Raw genomic sequence first — 20,034 nt, forward strand, 5'->3', positions numbered from 1 at the left:
GGTGGGCGAAATAACGAAGAGATAATACGATACGAATCGTTTATAATACCAATATATTTTTTGCGATTTTTTTTTTAATGCAATTAGTCGTTTGTCCCTACGTCCCATTGAAAATTTGGCAAGAGTCATTTCGTTTTCTCGAGTGTCGCTTAAAGTCTACTCGTGCGCGGGATGAAGGGGGAGGGGGAGGAGGATAATTGGGTTGAAGTACTATGTACAATGGAGAAGGGCAGGGCGGAGAGCTATTCGCGAGGGGATGCAATTGCACGTACACATACATACACATACACGCACACACACAAATGGATACGATATACAACTCGCAACGAGCGTATCGTACGCGTCTTAACGAATAGAGGACATACGCGCTTTCCTCGAGGTACGTTTAATGGCAATCAAGATATTGGTCAATATAATGTCAATATATGTTAATATATATATATAATCAATATTACTTTCTTCTTTCAGGATTCTTCACAACGTATACTACCAAAGAGATGTATTTCTGAAAACGCTAACGTAAACAAAGACGGCATTTGGTCGATGATAGCTCAATTGGTCGTCAATTATTGCTCTCAGCAATTATATATTGCTGGCAATGATTGCCGGGACATATGAAGGCCGATTTAATCGTACCTGATGGAAATAGCGGCGATCGAGAATGTACAAGAGAAGTGTCTTTAAATGGGGAGAAAATTATCGGGGGATCGTCCCTCTTCCTCCTCCCCCCTCCCTGCCCTCTCTTCACGAAGCTTAACAAGGAGTAATCTTAACTCGAGACACTATGTTGAGATTTATCTCTGTAAACTACGAAGCATGACACACTAATCGCCTCGCGAGAATCACCTCTCTCAGTCCGTTGCGTTATAATTACATACGTTGAATGCAGAATTGACAAGCTTTTCAGATTGGATGGAGTCGACTTTCGACTGTACAATTTGCTCGGGAAACTCTGCTGCGTATATATTGTATTTATTTTATTATAAACGCGGTCTCTTTAATCGTCATCTCGATAAAAAAAAAAAATTCAGCGGACGTTTACGGATGTTCTTGTCAATCGATTTTATCGATATCAAATCACTTTTTTTTCTCATTCACACTTTATTCGTTCATTTATTTTTTACCTTATTCGCGCTTCTAATATACATATACGAAAGACACATGAAAATAGAATATAAAAATGGTGTAAAATGCGAGAATACGGAGAAATACGAGTCGAGACGAAACAATCTCTTTTTAAATCGATTTTTCCGATTTAACGCGGCAGAGTCGCAAGCACTTGTACGTTCGCAAAATATAGCAAGACGCTATATGGATTCTATATTGGATCAAACTCGAACGTTGCTCGATATATGTATTTTACATATCGCACGAGTATCTTCCAACTGAATTGTGTGGAAAAAGAAAAACATCTTGCGCTTGTCAGAAGGCCCGCTGGCCACCCGATAATAACGAACGCGTGTGTATACTTATGTATATACGAATATGTGCGCACGTGTGTGTGTGTGTATGTATGTTTGTGTTCCCATGTACGTCAATCTGCATATGGCATATATAATATTATATTATACAAACGCAAAAAAGGACATCCGTATTCTCATCGCGCGCTAATTAAACAAATTGCACCAAGATATCAATAATACAAGTTCTCGAACGCATTTAACGATCAAATTTTGCGCGATTAGAATACGGATTATAAGTTAAATACTCTTGCGTAACAGCTTCAGGATAGCCGTTTTTAGATTCTCCTCAATTTCCTTTATGAGGGATCGTACAAGGAGTTTTTTCTCATGTTGCAGAACACACTGTTACAACACGGTAATACAGTGGCTCGGTGAGATAGTCTTGCTTTTTAAATGCAAAATCGCGGCAGTGATAACAAATGAAAAATTAAAAGTGCAATATATATATATATAATATATATATATATATATATATATATATATATACACATATACTCTATTCCTTCCCTTGTACAGAGGACGTTTGTAGGGCGTGTATCGACGGCAATTCTCTATCGTTGTGCATTTCCTCCGAAACAACGTTAACGGCAGTGCTCACATGTCGATTAAGTCGTTTGTAATATGCTTGCAATCGCTGATCACACGTTGCAGCTGCTATATTTTGAGTTAACGCGCTCCTCTCTCTCAGTTTATACACATATGTATATAATTCTTAATTACAAATTTTTTATCAAATAAGAATGTCGGTTTACATATTTTGTTAGAGTGTACTGGTAGAAACCGAAAAGAGAGAGAATTACGATACTTTCAACGCAGGGACGAGCGAGGTGCAAACCCGTTACACCTTATCCCATCCGTACAATTATTTAATCATACATACATATACGTATATAAATGTACTTTCGTTATCCTGTGTTCGCACGGATTTCAATTCGCATCGGTTAGCTTAATCGTATGAATGTTCCAATTTGCATAGACTAAATTTCAATGGAAATATAATCGTACATCTTTTTTTTTTTAATAAAAAATGTAGGCATCATGTATCTGTGATCGGTTCGGGTCATCTAGAGTTCGCGGATGTAAAACATGGCACCTCTGCGAACGTTAAATTGTAAACTACATATGTAAAAAATACATACGAAACGTTGCGCGATAATCAATATGAAAATTCAGTCCAAAATCAAAATCTCCGTTCAATCTCATACTGGGGAAGACTGCATCAAGCGGTATTAAATTTGTTCGCTTCGTGCGAATCTCAAAAGTGAGAGAGCAAAGTTGTCAAACCCTTTCCAATGCAATTTAAATAAATTTAATTAATAACATCGTATACAAGATTTATCGTCAGTCTCTAAGAATAGAATCAAACTATACCGTATTCTATTTTCAAGAAAAAGAAAAAAATCGTGCGAACAAATCTCTTACCGCGTCGAAACAGATGACACTCATACTTTAGAGAGACTTACATACTTGCGTAAAAAAGCAAACGGACATACACAGACATATAATATTCATACAATTCGATACAAAGAGATAAAGTGTAAAAACTTACAGATTGACGTACATGCGCGACCGCGAGAGTTACAATTTATATTCCTCCGTGTAATATAAATAAATACGATATACATACAATAGAGAGATACATAGGTATGTTGGGATGATCGCGAATGGCGGGGGAGCCTGAGGACCTAGAATATATAATTGAAATTACACGACGGCATTTATTAAGTACAAGATTATGAGCAACGTCCCCAGCCTCCCTCTGTACCTATATCGATGACTCGATCATCAAGATGTTTTTGTTGCGCCTCGATTGAACGAGTTTATATTGGCTGAACGGATCAACAGTGTAGAAACTTGGCAGTGTGCGTGCGTGTAACGAATATATAATAATTGTCCATCGATATTATCGCAATATCGAAAAAAAGTCGTAAAAAAAAGGAAACAAAGGAGCAAAAAAAAATAAATGCGAATTTAAAAAAATTCTGCCAGTCTTATGTATTAACTAAAAATAAGCAAGTTACGATTGTTCTCAAAGAATACTGTGTGTATACATGTATCGTGCGCTACGACGAGTGTCTGCGATACGTACGAATTATTACAATAATAGTACATAAATCAAATACAAAATTCTTTCTCTACAACACAATCGAAACAGTTTATAATATTCTCGCGCCGATCTATCTAAAAAAAAGATCCGTTTCGTTTTGCATCTGTCATTCATTATTTCTAACAATATAGCATAATTAATGGGCAGCATTAATATGTATATGTATACATAGATAATAATAAAAAAATAATAATGAATAACCGATGATAATAATAATATATAATATAATAGTACAATGAAGAGATAAAGTTACGAGACGCTTCACAAAATGATCTTTCTAAAAGATGATAGTTTTCTTTACCGTGTACAGCACGATATTTGTGTATGGCGATTACAGGGAAAGAGAGAGAGAAGCAAAAGAGATTAAAAATAAGAGGAAAAGATTTGTTTGATGTACACGATATACGTGGATAGGCCTAGAGTAGACTGAGCTGCTCTTATATAACTTTTAACTTTAAATTTTTTTTTTTTTTAACGCGCATTACTTTAATCGTCTTAATTTAATATTATCTGTTACTCTGTCTCTGTGAATTATAAAGGGTGAGTAACCCCCAATTTATATAATACATATAGTCCCTCTCTAACTAGCTCACTACAATCCGTGGAGGTGTGTCGCGCATGATTCTTTGCTTTATATATATTTTTTTCATGTGTATATATATATATATAACATATTAATAATTATATATATCATAATGAAGATATAATAGGCATAGCCACTCGTGCTCGGATCACAGACTACTCGCTGCCGTACGTTGCTTCCGTACAGACAGTCTGGTGGACACTATGGCTTTCTCTCACTTACCTTACATTAGACATGTTACTTTTTTTTTTTTTACTTTGTGTTCCGTATTTGCGTACACACGTATAGATATCAGACCGACCGTAAAATTTACACTTTAAATTTCTTTCCTAATAAAGTATTTGCACCGATCCACGTCTCAGATCCTCAAAAGAGTCTCGACAGAAGAAAAACGCCGAGACCGATGTTGTAAACGTAACAACATCGTGAAAAATAAAGTATAAGACGATAAAAATAATTTAATTACTTAGAACTAAATCATCTCTCTACTACGATAACAACAATCGTCTGTAAAAAGATACCCTACGAATTGAGATTTGAATTCGATGAGAGATTCATATATAAATACTACCTTATTCGATTTCTAGAGAGATTCGCAATAGGCATCTCTGTCCAGCGTCGCAATTTAAGGATCAGAGGCGCGTACACATTGCCGTACCAATATCCATACATGTTTACAAGCGTATTTCGGTATGGCCAACACGTAAAGACGGTAAAATACTACCACGAGGACTGTGTCTATAATCCCGTGACCTATCGCCTGACTAGCCCTAACGAAATCGCGTGTATCTCTCTTTTTACGGCATTGTTATTCACACGGTGTGTTGTATTTGTGTAATATTTGTACATATGTAACGAGGTGTATCTGATGCATGAAGGCGTGGAGGCACTAGTCAGTGTTTCTGGAGAGGTTGACGGGTCCTGGGATGGAAGTGAGGAGGGTATGTCAGCAGGCACTGGTCTCTTCTCCCTCGAGCGTGTACGCTACGTTTTCTAGTCTATGAGCTAGGTGTAGTTTGCGACAGCCCGTATCTGTCTCCAAGGCCTCTAGGATCTGAAAAGAATTTCACACAATATGATATAGATCGCGCGAATCTTATCGCTGCGAGAAATCGTCCGAATTAAGTCGAGATATCGAGTCACTTACTTGTTCATAATACTTGCTGACATAAATGTAGAGCTCTTTCAGCGCCGCGATCACATCGAACTCGTTGGCGTGAGACGCGCTCAATTGCTGCATGGCACTAGACATCTCCTGGTCGGTGATCTGCGGCAGTCTCTGCACATCCGTGTAAAATCGACCCACTTTCTCGCGATAGTGCGGTATGTCCTTGGCGAAGAGCAGCTTGTTAGACGGCGAGTCCTTGCCCAGTCTGTGTTCCGTCATCGAGCACGAGTCCATGAACGTCTGCGCGATCACGGAGAGACTCGAGTCCACCGTCGTCGACTTGTTGATGTCGAACATAAAGTCCGGATTCTTGATGAAATTTACCCAGAATCGCAGGGGCAAGCTGTTCGACTTCCACGCGTGCGGCACTTCCGGATCGATAATGCCGTGTCGCTTGGCCGCTTCGTCGAGAAGATCGAACAACCACTTGACCGCGCTCGGCAGCGCCTCGTTAGCGGTCAGTATGGTGTTTAGAAAATCATCGACGAACTTTTGTACAGTGCCCTTGGTCGAGAGCAATCGCGTGAGGAATATCTCCGGGATCGCTTTGTGCGTTCTCTCTGGATGATGATGCTTACTGCTGCTGTTGAAGCCTAAGCCGGGTGGATAGTGCACGTCCTCGATAGGCCTCACCAGATGATACAGCCGCTGATTACCGCCGTGACCGCTCTCAACGTCGCCGTTCGCCGTTATAATAGGCGGCGAGTGCTGAGAGTCAAAGTATAGGCCGCTCACGGGATGATTGTACATCACGGGGCTGATCAGCCCGTGATTCGGTGTGGATGGAAGATGCGTGGACGAACAATGATTCGAGTGTCGATGTAGATGATGCGAGGGCGGATGATGCGGATGATTCGATGGCTGCTGCTGCGGATGATAGTGCGAGGGCTTGCAATTGTGGCAGGGCGGTTTGCACGCCACCGAGAAACCGTCGTTCTGCCGAGGAATCAGCGACATTACCGCCGACTCTTTGACGCCGTAATGCGCCAATGTATTTATCTTCTTCCATTCGCCGCAGCACTTGGTCGTGAGGTCCTCGTCCTGGAGGGTCAGATGACCGCCACGTCCGTGCCGCCATTCTAGATCAACGTCGTGTACGGACGGCCTCAGCGAAAACGGGGTATTCTTATACAGCGCGTCGAGAATCTTGGACTTTACCTGGCTTATCGTATCGCAATCCAGGACCTTGCACTGTATCTTCTCATCGAGATCGTCCTGAACTACGTGCAACGTGACCATCGTGTGCTCGATTTGCTCGCGCAAAAGTCTCTCCTCCGAGAGGGAGTATCTTGCGTCGTGCGTAATCACGTCCACGGGTCCCTTCTCGATCTGATGCTTGATCGCCTTGAAGAGCAAGAACAAGGATGAGCCGGCATAGTCCTTCAGGTAGTTGTACATGCAGAGCGCCATCCAATTTGTCAGCATTTTCTCTACCACGGATTCCGTTCGCCTTAACATGAGTTGCGGATGCTTCGTGTTCACCGCTTTGTCGATCAATCTCAATAATAGATTCATCAGGATATCCGTAGCGTACTCCATCTTTCCCATTAGGACCACCATGAGCAAGGAGGCGACGTTCACCTTGTCCCTGATGTTAAAGTCCTTTTGTGCCTCTAAGGTCTCTATGAACGTCAGCACAAAGTATTTATTGTTGACGAGTTGCTCAAACTGTATCATCGCCGCGTCGTAGTTGGTGCGCGAGACGTTGCTGCGCGAACGCGGATCGTTCAATATTGGATGATCTATCACTCCGGGAAAAAACACTTTCATGATGTAGTTTTTATGATCGAGAGTGGGTATGCCTGACGACTCGAGATCCGCAGTCAAGTCCGTCATGTCCGTCTGCAGTTCTGCGAACGCTTGCTTGCACTCCATCCGCACATTGCTCTCAAGCGTGTCCATCTGTATCTGTATGCGCTTATATTCGCGCTCCGCTTGAGTACTCTTACGGCGATAGATGACCAACACCAGTACGAACAGAAAGATGAGACCAAAGGTGCCAGCGGCGATGCCGGCGATCGCTTCCGGAGGTATCGGATACGACTTGATGACCTCGTAGCGTAGAGAGCCGATGGGGAAACGTAAACTGCGACCGACTCTCACCACCACCAGCGGCAACCCGCTCTCTGTCTTGATGCCGAGCTCGTCCGTGTCGGCGGGCTGTTGATCCGGTGGCGTGCAAACCAGTTGCGTGAGAGCGAGTGACGTCACGTTACACGGCATGATGCCTACGGTGACGTTTACATCGGATTCGTCGCTGGCGTAGTTGAGATTCTCGCCCTCGATTACCAGAGTGTCACCCTTATATAGCTTGACGTTTCGTGGGAATGGGAAGAATTTCGGATCCTCGACGTAGAGCAAACGATTACGAAGATTCTGAAAGTGCTTTTCCAAGTCCCTCACGCTTTCCACGTTATCCATGATGAAGGCAATTTTGAGAGACAGCTGAGATTCCTTCAATCTTAACGATTGCGGCGACGAAGTGCCTTGAGCATTGGCGTCCGCCGAACGTTCGTTACGTCGAATCGAGGTGAATCTTCGAGTGACGCTCGGGCTCGGACATTCCATTTGCGTGGGATTCAGGACGGTGCAAACGGTTCTATTCACCGGCAACAGCTCGTTGTCAAAGTAAACTTCCATCTCGGGTTTCTGAATAGTATCCAAATTCGTCCCGTGTACGGTGATCATACGGCCGCCCGAGGCAAAGCTTCTCAGAGGTTTAATCTCCATTATAGTAGGATCGTGAGTGTAATTATAAGGATTGTCCACGAGGGTGCGATTCGCACCATCGATATTCAACGTTAGCCTGTGAATCCGCCTGACGCGGCCCGACTTGCTAGTCACACAAGTCAGTCTCGTGCTGCTCGCTTGAGTCGCGTTTACCTGACATGGCAGCTCATCGAGATACGCCGATATCGCGCTACCAATATTTAGATACTTACCGGTGATAGCCAACTGCGTGCCGCCGCTCTGCGGCCCGACCGACGGATATACGCCTGTCAGACGTATGTCCTTGTAATTGAACAGCACTGCGCTCTCCGTGTAACCGGCGTCGTTCCCAACCACGACGGACGCCGCGTCTGTGGCTTCGTGTCGACCGGTGCGGCAGACGATGCGCACCGACACCTCGTAATCTACCAGGGTGCACGGAGTGTTACCGATGTGTATCTTACCCTCCACGTCGCTCTCTTTCAGTCCAAGATTGCTGCCCTCGATGGTCACCAGCGTGCCGCCTTCGACCGGACCACTCAGCGGCTTGATCATGTCTATCCGAGGCTTCGGACACTCGGTAAACGGCGATTGCAGACACGAGTGTCGGTACACGCAGCTGTTTCCGCACCAAGTGCACTCAAATCGAGCGTCCCGCGTCACGCACAGAGAACAGTCCGCGTGTTCGCGATGCGAGCCGAGCACCTCGCACTTGTACAAAATTATCGTGGTCTTGTCCACGTGATGATTCGTGTTCCAGACAACCGTCACCTCGGCCTCGTATTCACCGGTGACCGCTTCGTACGAATAGACCGTCTTGTCGCACACAATGAGACGACTACTGTCCACGCGAGCTTGTACCTTCAGATTGGCGCCTTCGATACTGACGATACATTGGAATCCACTATGGCCTACCTGTGGATGCGGCAGATTTTCCACCTCGAGCACTATCTCTTTGGGCACGCTGTTTGGCAGCATCAATGGTTCTTTGCGTTCTACGAATCTCGGACAGTGCCGTGCGCCTTGCGGAGCAAGGTTGATTTGGTTTTGCTGAAAAAAAAGAGGAAAATATCTATTGTAATACGAGATAAATTTACGAGAAGAGCATAGACATGTAACAAAATTGAACGAAACTTACATTTTCTCCCGATATAATGCCCTGACAGCTAGTGTTGTGAGTGCATTTGTTGTCGTAGACGCACCAGCTGCATGCCCACTGTGACTTTACGCACTCGGTGCACACGGTGTGTCTCGAACAATCGAAAAACGCAAAGTTACGCGAAACGAAATCTTTGTTCGTCTCGCTCGAGCGTACGGACAGCGGTACGAGCGCATGATCGACGCTCTCGGGAATATTGGGTCTCTCCACGACGGGTGGCGTAGGGCAGGACAATCCGAAACCAGTCATCAGCGCGTCTATTGGCTCGGCGTTACCAAAAACGCACTTGTAATTAGCGCCCGCTGGTAATTCCGGCAAAGTTCTGATTGTTAATTGCACCGTGGTCATCTGATTAATAGGCATACGGTCGGGTAGCACCTGCTCGAAATCGATGCACTGTTGACCTGTACCCAAGGACAACCATCGTGGACTGCTGTGACTCGCTTTCTGACAATCTCCTCTCACCGTACATCTGTGGACAATTGAATTATTATTAGTAAATGCATAGCATGCCAGTGAGAAACACAATTCTATATATACTTTTCTCGAGAAGTAAGATTATATATACAACATAACTTTATAGTTTTATGCACAATTTAATTTACCTCTTTTCCAAAGAGCACCAGCCGCAGTAAGGATCTTTCGCGTCGAGGCAACTGCTGCAATTGGTGTAACCGCTACAATGCTCCACTTTGACTTTTGATATCTTCGAAGTGGACGATACATAGATATGATCGCCATCCGGTGAAATCAATGTATCTGGCAATAGTTTTTGTCCTTTGTCGATCGTAACGCTTTCGTAGACGAATGCTTCGGTTCCAGATAGCAAAACCTTCTTCAGAATGCCATCGTCCGAACCGAAAAATCCTACGGTGTGGCTTTCGGTATTGGCGATGGTTACCGAAGAGATGAATGTATCGGGAAAATGTAAAATAGCCTGGCCCGTGATCGGCGATACGCCCGAAATTTTCAATCCAACCTCGCAAAAGTTGAGAATGTTTCCTGTAGTCTGTAAAAAAAAAAAGAGCCAAACGATGATTGGATGTAAAAAAAAATCAAACGATGCTTTTCATTCGATTATTCATTTACTTACACCGGCGGTAGGACACTTTCCGTCTTGTATAGGACCGCTGACGTAACCCATATTTCGATATTTGATGCTACCGTTGAAACACATGTGAATATTTTCGTTGAACTTGGTTTCAATGTCCTGCAGACTGTATATGCAAACTGCCGAACGCGATAGAGCCTCGTTCGTGATGCCTCTACTGGGCGAAAACACGGTGACGAATACCGGATCACCCACAGAGATGCCGAGTTGCATGGCCAGGTCGCTGCCCGCTGCAGCGACCTTCGCGTCCTGTATCAAGTTGTAATAATGCAGCTTTCCATCCCCCAAGTCGACCGCACACTGCAGGGTTACCTCCGTGTAACTGTCGTAATTCGGATCGCTTATGCAACTTCGCGCTAGCCTGGAGATGTATCCCAGTTCCTCCTGTTCGGGCAGATACGATTGCTTCTGCACCAGAACAAAGTACGCGTAGTCGCTCGCGTTGAAACCGTACACGTATTTCACGAGAAAGTGATCCCGATACTTGACGTCGATGTAGACGATCGACTGCTTGTTGAACGTGTACTCGGCGAACTCCAGCTCGTCGAGATTTCTACTGGAGATGGCGGGCACGTCGTGACGATAATCCCCTTTATTGGTGAACGTCGTTCCAACGTAGAGTATGTTCGTTTGCCCCCACGGATTGTACTTTTCGGGCCCGATGAAAGCGTACGTGGACGCGTTCTCGTCGTTTGCGGCCACGCTGAGAGGGATAAACTCCGGTTTAATGGATATGTTGGACATTTTATATTTTTCGCAAGCACCCTGAAGAAGGGAGCCGCAGGCGATTAACGTCTGCGACTCGAGATCGGCAATTAGTAGCTTGTTTACATTATCCATTAAAGAAGTAGGTATGTCCCTTGTCATGCAACCTGTTGCATGACACTGAGGATTATCCAGTCTCGGTCCTGAAATGAAAGAAGGATCCAATAATTATTTCGCCCTTGCGTATTACAATGTTGTATTTCAAAATGCAAAGAAAGGGAACTCACCTGTCGAGACATACTCCTCCAATTTGAGATTCGAATCAAGTTGAAAGAGTCTGTTGACTGCGCCTGCATAGAGCCTTCCCGTAGAAGGATCTATGGTGAGATGATTAAATCTCAGAGCCCCCTCTCTGGTTGTGTTGGCCTCCAAAGGGAAATATCCGTATCGCTGTCCATTCTCCGCTGGAAACTGTGCCAGTATATGTGGTGATCTATTGTCCTGTATCGGTGGGACAGTGCTAGCAGGAGTATCTATCGCTGCGGTCGCCAGTATCACTAGGAACCATGTGGCAATGGACATGGATGAAAAGGATGAACGATAAACGAGCGACAGCGGAGGCGTCACTGTGAATGATTTGGGAAATGACTGGGTAAGTCCCAGGAATCTCATGGTGTGTATGCGACAGCTGACAAGGCACATGCGCACACGCTACACGTGTGCGTCAGTGCGTATGCAGGTCTAAGGTAGGAAATGTAAAAGGTACGGTATTGGGGATGCGTGCCCTGCTGTGCTGGTAGCGAGCCAGTGTTAACGCAGTACTACCAGCTGTGCTTAAATCTAGGCACCGACATGTCGATCATTGTCTGGTACCCCTGAAACATAGCGGATAAATTACATTATAACACAATGTGTCAGTTACAATATCAGCTAATCATTTAGCACGTTGAAGTATATTGATCGTATATTGATTCATGAATTTTATTTTTACTTGACAAGTATTACCTCAACACACTTTACTAATTTTATTACATTCAAAATGTATTTCAATATCCAATTTCTTTCTTGCCAACTTTTGCAGTAAATTAAAAATAATATCAAGCAAAGATTTTTTAAAGTAAAACCTTAAAAAACGCAAAGCACAGCGACCCTAATGATCCAGACACAATGCATCGGAAAGAAGATTTCATCACTCGCGACGAGAAACATTGCGCGAAACAGTTTTCAACGCGTCCGAATAAAAGTGTCAATTCGTCCCGCCGCGTGCACGAATATTCGTTTCGAGACTTTTCGTTCGTCGGCTGTCAAAGATGAGCGTAAATAGGGAGCTCGGCGAACTCTCGAGCTAACAATGAAAAAGCACACGCGAGCGACGACGAGAGGAAAAGGGGAAAGAGAAGCGAAGGAGGGAGGGAGGGATGGAGGGGAAGGCAAAGGGAGGGGGGCAGATGGCTCCGAATTTCGTGAGGGATACCGTAACACACGCACCGCCCTTCATTAGCGTGACCAGCGTATGTAGCTTACACTTGACAGCTAAAGGCCACTGTCTTCGCACAAAGAGACAAGGATTACCATCCCCGCGTTCCGCCACCCTCTCGCTCTTTCTTTCTTTCTTTCTCTCTCTCTCTCTCTCTCTCTCTCTCTCTCTCTCTCTCTCTCTCTCTCTCTCTCTCTCTCTCTCTCTCTCTCTCTCTCTCTCTCTCTCTCCCGCCCCTCCTCGTCATCTCATTCCCATCGCGATCACGTCGCCAACGCACCAAAACACACGACCTGGCAATTAACGCGATCTCGCTCAGGTGCGAAGATTCGCGAAAAGAGAGGAAACAATGCGTCGAAACGATCGCGATGAATGGGATCTCGCGCGAGCGCGAGCGCGAGCGAGAGCAACAATCTCGGGCGAGACGCCAGGGCCGCCACTCTTCACGGCGGAGCAGAAGCACAGAACACAGAACTTTACCTTGCTCGCGGACCTTGCTTGACGCACGCTACGCAGGCTCGTGCGACGATGCGACGTTCGCTACGGCACATCCCGGATATGCGACATGCTCGAGGAGATGAGGCTCCGCTCCCGGTTAGGTTCGAGAAGAGGCCCACTGGTCGCCACCACGAACGGGCTGTCTGTCGCTCCGCCGTGGCCACCGACACCGCGAGCACAACTCGTCCGGGGGGATCGTCACCCTGGAATGGATTATCCGCGACGACGATCGCGAAGAACGTCTCGAGATCATACACGTCGCCGCGAGCGCCGAGCGGCTGTCCGTGTCACCACTGTCACCTCACAACACAACACTGCAAACGGCAGAGTCGGGATCGGCCGCCATTAAAATTCGACCGACACGGGGGCTCTGCTCTCTCTGCTCTACTCGCTCTACTCGCTCTACTCTGCACGAGTTTCAGAGTCGGCGGGGGCCGCTGTTCTGTCCTGTCTTCTCCTGTCGCTGTTCCGTTCTCCCCTTCCCTCTCTCTCTCTCTCTCTCTCTTTCTCCCTCGCCCTTATCTCGTGGAATCTCTTCCTCTTCCCCGAGAGAAACACGTATAACTCTCTCTCTTTCGCTTTCGTGTATACGTATATATACTCGTCGCAGGTATAGGGTATACTTATTATATACAGGAAGTTCCGAAACTTCTCTCTCTATCTCTCTCTCGCAAATATATATTTAATTTTAAAAAAAAAATGTATTCTTAAATTAATATATGTATTATACACAGAGTTCTTTAAATTATAATTTTATAATTGAAATAAAATTCGGAAAGAAGGCTTTTTCTTTTCCACGTGCGTTTCCAAAACCGTAAATTTCGAAATTTGTTGTAATTACAGTAATTATATATAAAAACTATTTAAACAAAATATCAATTCTTATTAATTTAGCTAATGATATTTAAAGATCAGTTTAGCGAGAGATGCAACTTTTGAGACACTCTGTATTTATCTGTATCACCACGTCTGTATGCCTGTGCATTCTTATCTTTCTCTTTCTTTGTATATAGTATATATTTCTCTCACTTCATGTTCTAGTATAAGATTATTTCATACATGCATGCTTTCATCAGTTATATTTAACATTCTACAACTGAATGTAATCATTCGATATTTGATTTGATAAAAACTACATGCGATTTACAGGAAATAAAAGAAAAACCAAAAAATTTGGAGTTACATTAGACACTAATCCTACGTGAAGTTAGTGCCGTACGATCGAAATGGCGTTTGTTACAAGCGGCAAATTCAAAAGGTTGAAATGTTTTTAAGATGGGAAACATATAATTAATATTTTTAGTTAGGTGCGCATAAAAAAAAAAAAAGAAACAATTCCATTATCGTTACTAGCTGCTAAAATTTTTAATAGTTACACATATTTATTCTCGAAATTAGAATCCTTTTTCCCGCATGGGGTTTAAATAATATACATTTACGTACTTACGTTTTCTCCTTTTGTATAAATGCGAAGAGAAAAGATGTACATACCTACCTACAGTAACCTTATTACTCAATTATCAAATTTATCAAATTAATCGAATTCACACAAGATATCCGATCATCGTCACAATTTATTATTGTAAATGTTATTTACACATATATCTAAGCTTCAAACAGTCCCGTAAAGTTTTTGCTGTTCTCTTTTGTTTTCTGTCTCTATGATGGACGAGAGGTGAATCTTTTGGCTGCGATTATTTCTTTAATTGTATAACAAATATATAGTAAATAACTAATATTAGTTCGTAATTAAGAATATGAAAACGCATAACATAATATGAGTGTAGACTCATTCGTTCCGTCTTCTCTCCCAGCACACCACGGTTTTCACTTTGTTTTTTTTTCACTATCGTAGAATACATATATGTATGTATATCTAAAACATTGTGTCATATTCGAGATATTTTACTTAAATATAATGTATTTTTCATAGATCGACTTCATTTTCGAAAGGGAAGTCTCTCTTTGTTTCCTCTCTCTCTCTTTCTCTCTCTATGTATACATATATAAAGTCAAACTTGGTATGTTCTAAATAAAGATGATTTTTTTATTATTACGATGTGTTTTTTTAAATAGAAATGTATCCTTCCTGTTAACAGTTTCTTACATATTATATGTGACAAGTGATAAAACCTGCCTGCTATGAGAGGAAGAATTGTTTTTCTCCAAATGTCGTATAAAACTTATAAAACAGAAAAGTGCGTTTAAAATTGACGCCTAAAAGGAGATAATATACATGTTCGCGCGTATATCGATGTTATATCCAGCCTCCTTTAGGCCTTTAACGCGACATCGAAATCGAGATCGATACCGCAGCCCGCATTCTTCTATTTTTCGTGTGTAGTAAGATTTTTCGTTCCCTCGGTAACTATTATCGATTCGGATTTAAACGGATTGAAACTGTTACTTGAAATACTATTTCTCAAACACATTTGCTGGTCCGCTTAAGCTTTTTCTCTTTTTTTTCTTTTCAATCTTCTTATACACTCTTTCTGTGATCTTCAGTCGAGTTGAAAATTATGAACAAATTCACAGAAGCTATGTTCCATTCTTCACAGATCGTTCATGGCCATGATTAAATATTGGCATATATTCAACGCTATGGTTACATATTGTCATATATTCGTACATACGAAAAGATGCATTATGTATGAAGAGAAACAAATCGATAATCCTTTTTTTGTACTTGTGGAGAGCCATTTGTCTGTAACTAATCCGAGACACTGGCCAGCGGCATCAAGTACACAAGTACAAAAAAAGGATCATTATTTATTTGTTTCTCTTCATACATCGTATCTTTTCGTATGTACGAATATTTAACCATGGCCATGAACGATCTGTGAAGAATGGAACATAGCTTCTGTGAATTTGTTCATAATCTTCAACTCGACTGAAGATCACAGAAAGAGTGTATAAGAATTTTGAAAAGAAATGCATCTTTTCGTACATACGAATATATGCCAATATGTAACAATGGCGTTCAAGCCACAAAAGGAATTTTTAGACAGTATTACGTATCTTTTCTGTAACGGTACTGTGTATTATGCATTAATAATAATGATATCACTAACGCAAAATTCTTCATAGCAATATTTGTTTTTTTTTTAAGTGTAGCTTTATCTGTAGTAGGTAGTAGATGTACCGAGATGGTGATAGCAATGGTGGGATGTTGTATAGTCAATAGATGAAGCTACCTATCCCAGAGAAGGAAAGTCATTCTCGTCATCCACCTTTGGAGCATTTTGACGACTTCGTGGCGACCTCTGTTCATTTTGCGGCTGCAAATAGAAGGTATACAACACGATTTATACAATCTTTTTTTTTTGTAAAGAAAAACAAAAAGATTTTGTTACGTATACGTATATATGTATGCATGTATGTATGTATGTGTGTTTCTGTGTGGATAATGCGGATACTCACGCGCGGCTCACTCTCTTTGGGGGCACCGCGATTCCCAAATCCACGGCCGTTGTTCATCCGATCGCCACGACCACGGCCACCTCGGCCCCGACCGCCGGAACCACGTCGTGAATCGCTAAATTGGATTTCGATACCTAACACACGCTTTTGTCTGCCGACGCGCTGAGGGTACTCGGCGGCAGCGTCGTACTCTTCTTCCTCTTCCTCCTCTTCCTCAGTGCCTTCCTTCTTTTTTTCAAGAGCATACATCTTTTTCCAACGTGAGAGATCCTCGCCTTCACCAGCCTTTCGTAGATTGTACTGAGGCTTCGCTCGGTTGCTACGCAGAGCTTTCCATTCGTCCAAAGTAAGTTCGCGCGTCTCCTCTTCGACCGGTTTCTCTTCAACAGTCGTATCAGCGGTCGTTTCTCCATTTTTAATTTCAGCTGGTGCCTGAGGTTCGGTTTCCGGTTTTTCATTATTCCATTCTTGAGTTGATTCCTGGTTGAGGCTTTCCCTAGGAAAAAAATTAACAATCAAAATATGTTGTCTTTTAATTCGAGAAACTTGTCATAGCTTTAACTATTGTAAGAGATTTGAACCATTTTAAACTCACTCAATCTCGTCGTTATGAGTGCCCCAATTGTGGCTCCCAGCGCCATCTTTCTTGTCTACTGGTTTAATACCACTGTTAATAAACAAATGATGAAATAGCTTTTAAATATGTATATATACAAACATTGGCGATAAAATGCATTAATCAAGCTGTATTAATATTATTAAAAAATTAACAATGCATGCTTTGTTACAAATGCTCTCATTAGGATTTTGATTTATTTACTATATGTATATAATTACTGATTAATGTAAAATGATATATGAAAAAAAAATATTTAAAAAGCTATTACATTCATCATTCACTATTCATTGTATGTAAAATTATGTTATGATTAAAAATAAAAATTCAGACATATAAAACAGCGAAGAGAGAATAAAGATGTTCTAGTTTGTCGATGCTTTAAAAAGGACTTGGTGTTGAATGTAATTACTATCTTGATATAGTGTTAACTTCGCGGCTAGCATTATCATATAGAGATATCCGAGTATATAGTGCGTGTGTGTGTGTATATTTATTTCGATACTTACGTTTTATCGGAACCGGATTGACGATCGAATTCGCGTTTGCCGCGATTATCAAAGCCAACGCGTCCACGTGGGCCACGTGGTCCACCGCGACCACCCATGTTGCGCATGCCACCGCGGGCACGACGCTCTCCGTATTCAACGCGTTGAGTGTTCTCACTCGGGTTTCGAAATTCGCGTGGCTCGCGACCTTCGCTGAAAAACGAAATAAAATATATAATTATCACACTTGCGAGCACTTTGGATCCACATTAATTATCTATATGAATATAATTATCACACTTTTGGCCTCATCTTGTTCCGATTGCAAATACATATAAAATAATAAAATAAATACATATAAAATTGCTGATCTGAATCTGATTGCGAATATATATAAAATAATATATAAAAATTAAACATATAATAATATATAAACATATCAAATTTAATCTCTTAACGTAATCAAAATGCAATGCCTTTTTTTCTAAATGAAAGATTTTTAACTTTTTGTATAATTTAAGTATTTCAGGCAAACAAATTTAATGAATTATCATGTAATTGCATTTATTGCTTGTTTTATAGAAACTAACCTAGGAGGACCTCTCCTGAATTCTCCCTGTCCTCGCGGTTTCTCTCCTTCTTCGCGATTCCTCCTGTTATTGCGTTCTTCTCTAGATTCGCTGGAGAACTTTACATTGCGATCACCACCACTTGTCCTTGGTTGAACTGGTTTTTTCTCTACTGAAAATATTAACGTAAAACATTTAAATATAGAATTTATTTTCTTTGTTAACAAATACTTTTCTCAAGCTAATGTGTTTATTTTTAACGAAAATGTATTTTAAATGTGTGCTACATAGATTTGATAAAACTTATCTTAGTTTAAATTAAATTATCTTAATTTAGGTGTACTTATTTATACTATATTTATTATATATAGAGGACATTTTTATTTTATATAAAAATTGTTATAAAAGAGGAAAGCGAAGAAAAAAATTCTAGAAATGTGGGGGAAAAAAAAAAAAAAAAAAAAAAGAATAAATATTCTAAATTTATGATTTACTAACAAAGATTCACCCGCTTACAATTAATGACACAAAAACTTTAATTGAAAAAAAAAAAAAATTCTAAATTCCAAAATGTCTTTTTATAAATATTTTCTAATACAATTGAATCGGAAGACTCAATACCTATCGTGCCTTAAAATTAAAACAATGAATGAACATATGAAGATGGACCATCGATCCTTTGTCTTCTCAAGATGCAATAATAAAAATCAACCCTATAAATTGTTTATATTTATACATGTTGTCCATAAATTCAAGAAATATAAAAATTGTATAAAAAATTTGTCAAAAATTAGAGAATCCATCGCAAAGATATGAAATTATGCCTGTAATTTTATAATTTCATTCAAGATGTATGCGGATAAAGATTAAAGAAGAGAAAGATGGGTAGATGAAGAAACTCGTGCGGGTCGTGGAAATCTCTCTCTGGATTCACAATCCCCCGGCGTTCGAGTACATATAAGACCGTCGCGTGGAGTGCCTATTTTTAAATCATTTTTAGAAAATATCGCACCGCGTAGAAAGAGCGAAACGCTATTTATCGCGGGCACCACGCCGCTCTGCCAAAATCCAACGAGATCGATCGAGAGAAGGCGCGCGCGGGAGGAGGAGGGCGGCGAGGGGGAAAGAAGGGTGACAAAAATTCCCGGACGAGAAGACGAGTATCGAGGGATGGATCGGCGAGCACATGGGCCGAACACGAGGAACACCGTGGTCGATCGGCCATAACGCGCGCGCGACGAGGCGCCGGAGAGAGAGAGAAAGAGCGAGAGGGAGAGAGAAAGAGCGAGAGGGAAAGAAAGAGAAAGAGCGAGAGGGAAAGAAAGAGAGAGCGAGAGAGAGAGATGCCGAACCGGGAACCGACTAACCTTGATCCTTTTTAGGATCCTGCGTCTTGGACGGCGGCTGCTGGGCATCCTTGATGACGCGGCTCTTCGGCGCCTTGTTGTTGGCGGACTTTTGGCCGTCCTGCTGCTGCTGCTGCTGCTGCTGTTGTTGCTGCTTACTTTTATTCTCCTTTTCGGAGATTCTCTCCTTCTTCTTGGCTTCCTTCTCTTGCTCCCGAACTTTTAACACTTCCAGAGGATCCTCGCTCTCGTCGAGCTCGAGCAGGAACTTATTCGTAACCGTGACGGTGTACTCGTTTTCCATCTTGGATGTGTATCCTCACGTCGTCGAGGATTTTGAGAAGGTTTTCGGCTACTTTCGAGCCCTTGAGTAATGTGAGATACATTCACTATCCAATATGGCCGAGTCGGAGAACCCAATCCACCACGAGGTCTACCCCGCTAGGGCACGGTACGAAAAGAAGGTAGGAGGGAGGGGATCGCATAATCGCCTCGCAGCTAGCGCGCCATCTCCCCCACCAGGTATTTGGCCGAGTCGTTTAGAGGATATATTATTCACAATTTTTCGCGGAGAACCGAGTGTCAAAAATGGGGCCGCGAATTTTCAGCCAGGTC

General features: G+C 42.2%; 2 protein-coding genes across 5 annotated transcripts; both read right to left on the reverse strand.

Moving 5' to 3' along the window:
* Positions 1–36: 36 nt before the first annotated feature.
* On the reverse strand, positions 37–13,534 carry Plexb (plexin B). 3 transcript variants are annotated; one of them, XM_083045809.1, is made up of 7 exons: positions 12,963–13,534; positions 11,293–11,880; positions 10,283–11,208; positions 9,795–10,198; positions 9,169–9,661; positions 5,301–9,080; positions 37–5,207 (listed from the first exon to the last, which is right to left on the reverse strand). In XM_083045809.1, the coding sequence occupies exons 2-7, from the start codon at positions 11,705–11,707 to the stop codon at positions 5,100–5,102; spliced, it is 6,126 nt and encodes a 2,041-aa protein (XP_082901935.1). In that variant the 5' UTR covers positions 11,708–11,880; positions 12,963–13,534; the 3' UTR covers positions 37–5,099. The 3 variants fall into 3 exon arrangements, with proteins under 3 accessions (XP_082901935.1, XP_082901944.1, XP_082901950.1); XM_083045818.1 differs by lacking the exon at positions 12,963–13,534 and adding an exon at positions 12,130–12,597; XM_083045824.1 differs by lacking the exon at positions 12,963–13,534 and adding an exon at positions 12,011–12,120.
* Positions 13,535–14,536: 1,002 nt separating this feature from the next.
* Positions 14,537–19,880, reverse strand: LOC145940717 (uncharacterized). 2 transcript variants are annotated; one of them, XM_083046186.1, is made up of 6 exons: positions 19,441–19,880; positions 18,095–18,242; positions 17,526–17,717; positions 16,996–17,067; positions 16,401–16,896; positions 14,537–16,258 (listed from the first exon to the last, which is right to left on the reverse strand). In XM_083046186.1, the coding sequence occupies exons 1-6, from the start codon at positions 19,721–19,723 to the stop codon at positions 16,175–16,177; spliced, it is 1,275 nt and encodes a 424-aa protein (XP_082902312.1). In that variant the 5' UTR covers positions 19,724–19,880; the 3' UTR covers positions 14,537–16,174. The 2 variants fall into 2 exon arrangements, with proteins under 2 accessions (XP_082902312.1, XP_082902304.1); XM_083046178.1 differs by having other exon boundaries at positions 18,095–18,245; positions 19,441–19,879.
* Positions 19,881–20,034: the final 154 nt, after the last annotated feature.

This window comes from Prenolepis imparis, unplaced genomic scaffold, assembly GCF_030444845.1.
Source record: "Prenolepis imparis isolate NDT839.2.m4 unplaced genomic scaffold, iyPreImpa1.0 SCAF_1, whole genome shotgun sequence".
In the NCBI taxonomy this organism is placed as follows: domain Eukaryota; kingdom Metazoa; phylum Arthropoda; class Insecta; order Hymenoptera; family Formicidae; genus Prenolepis; species Prenolepis imparis.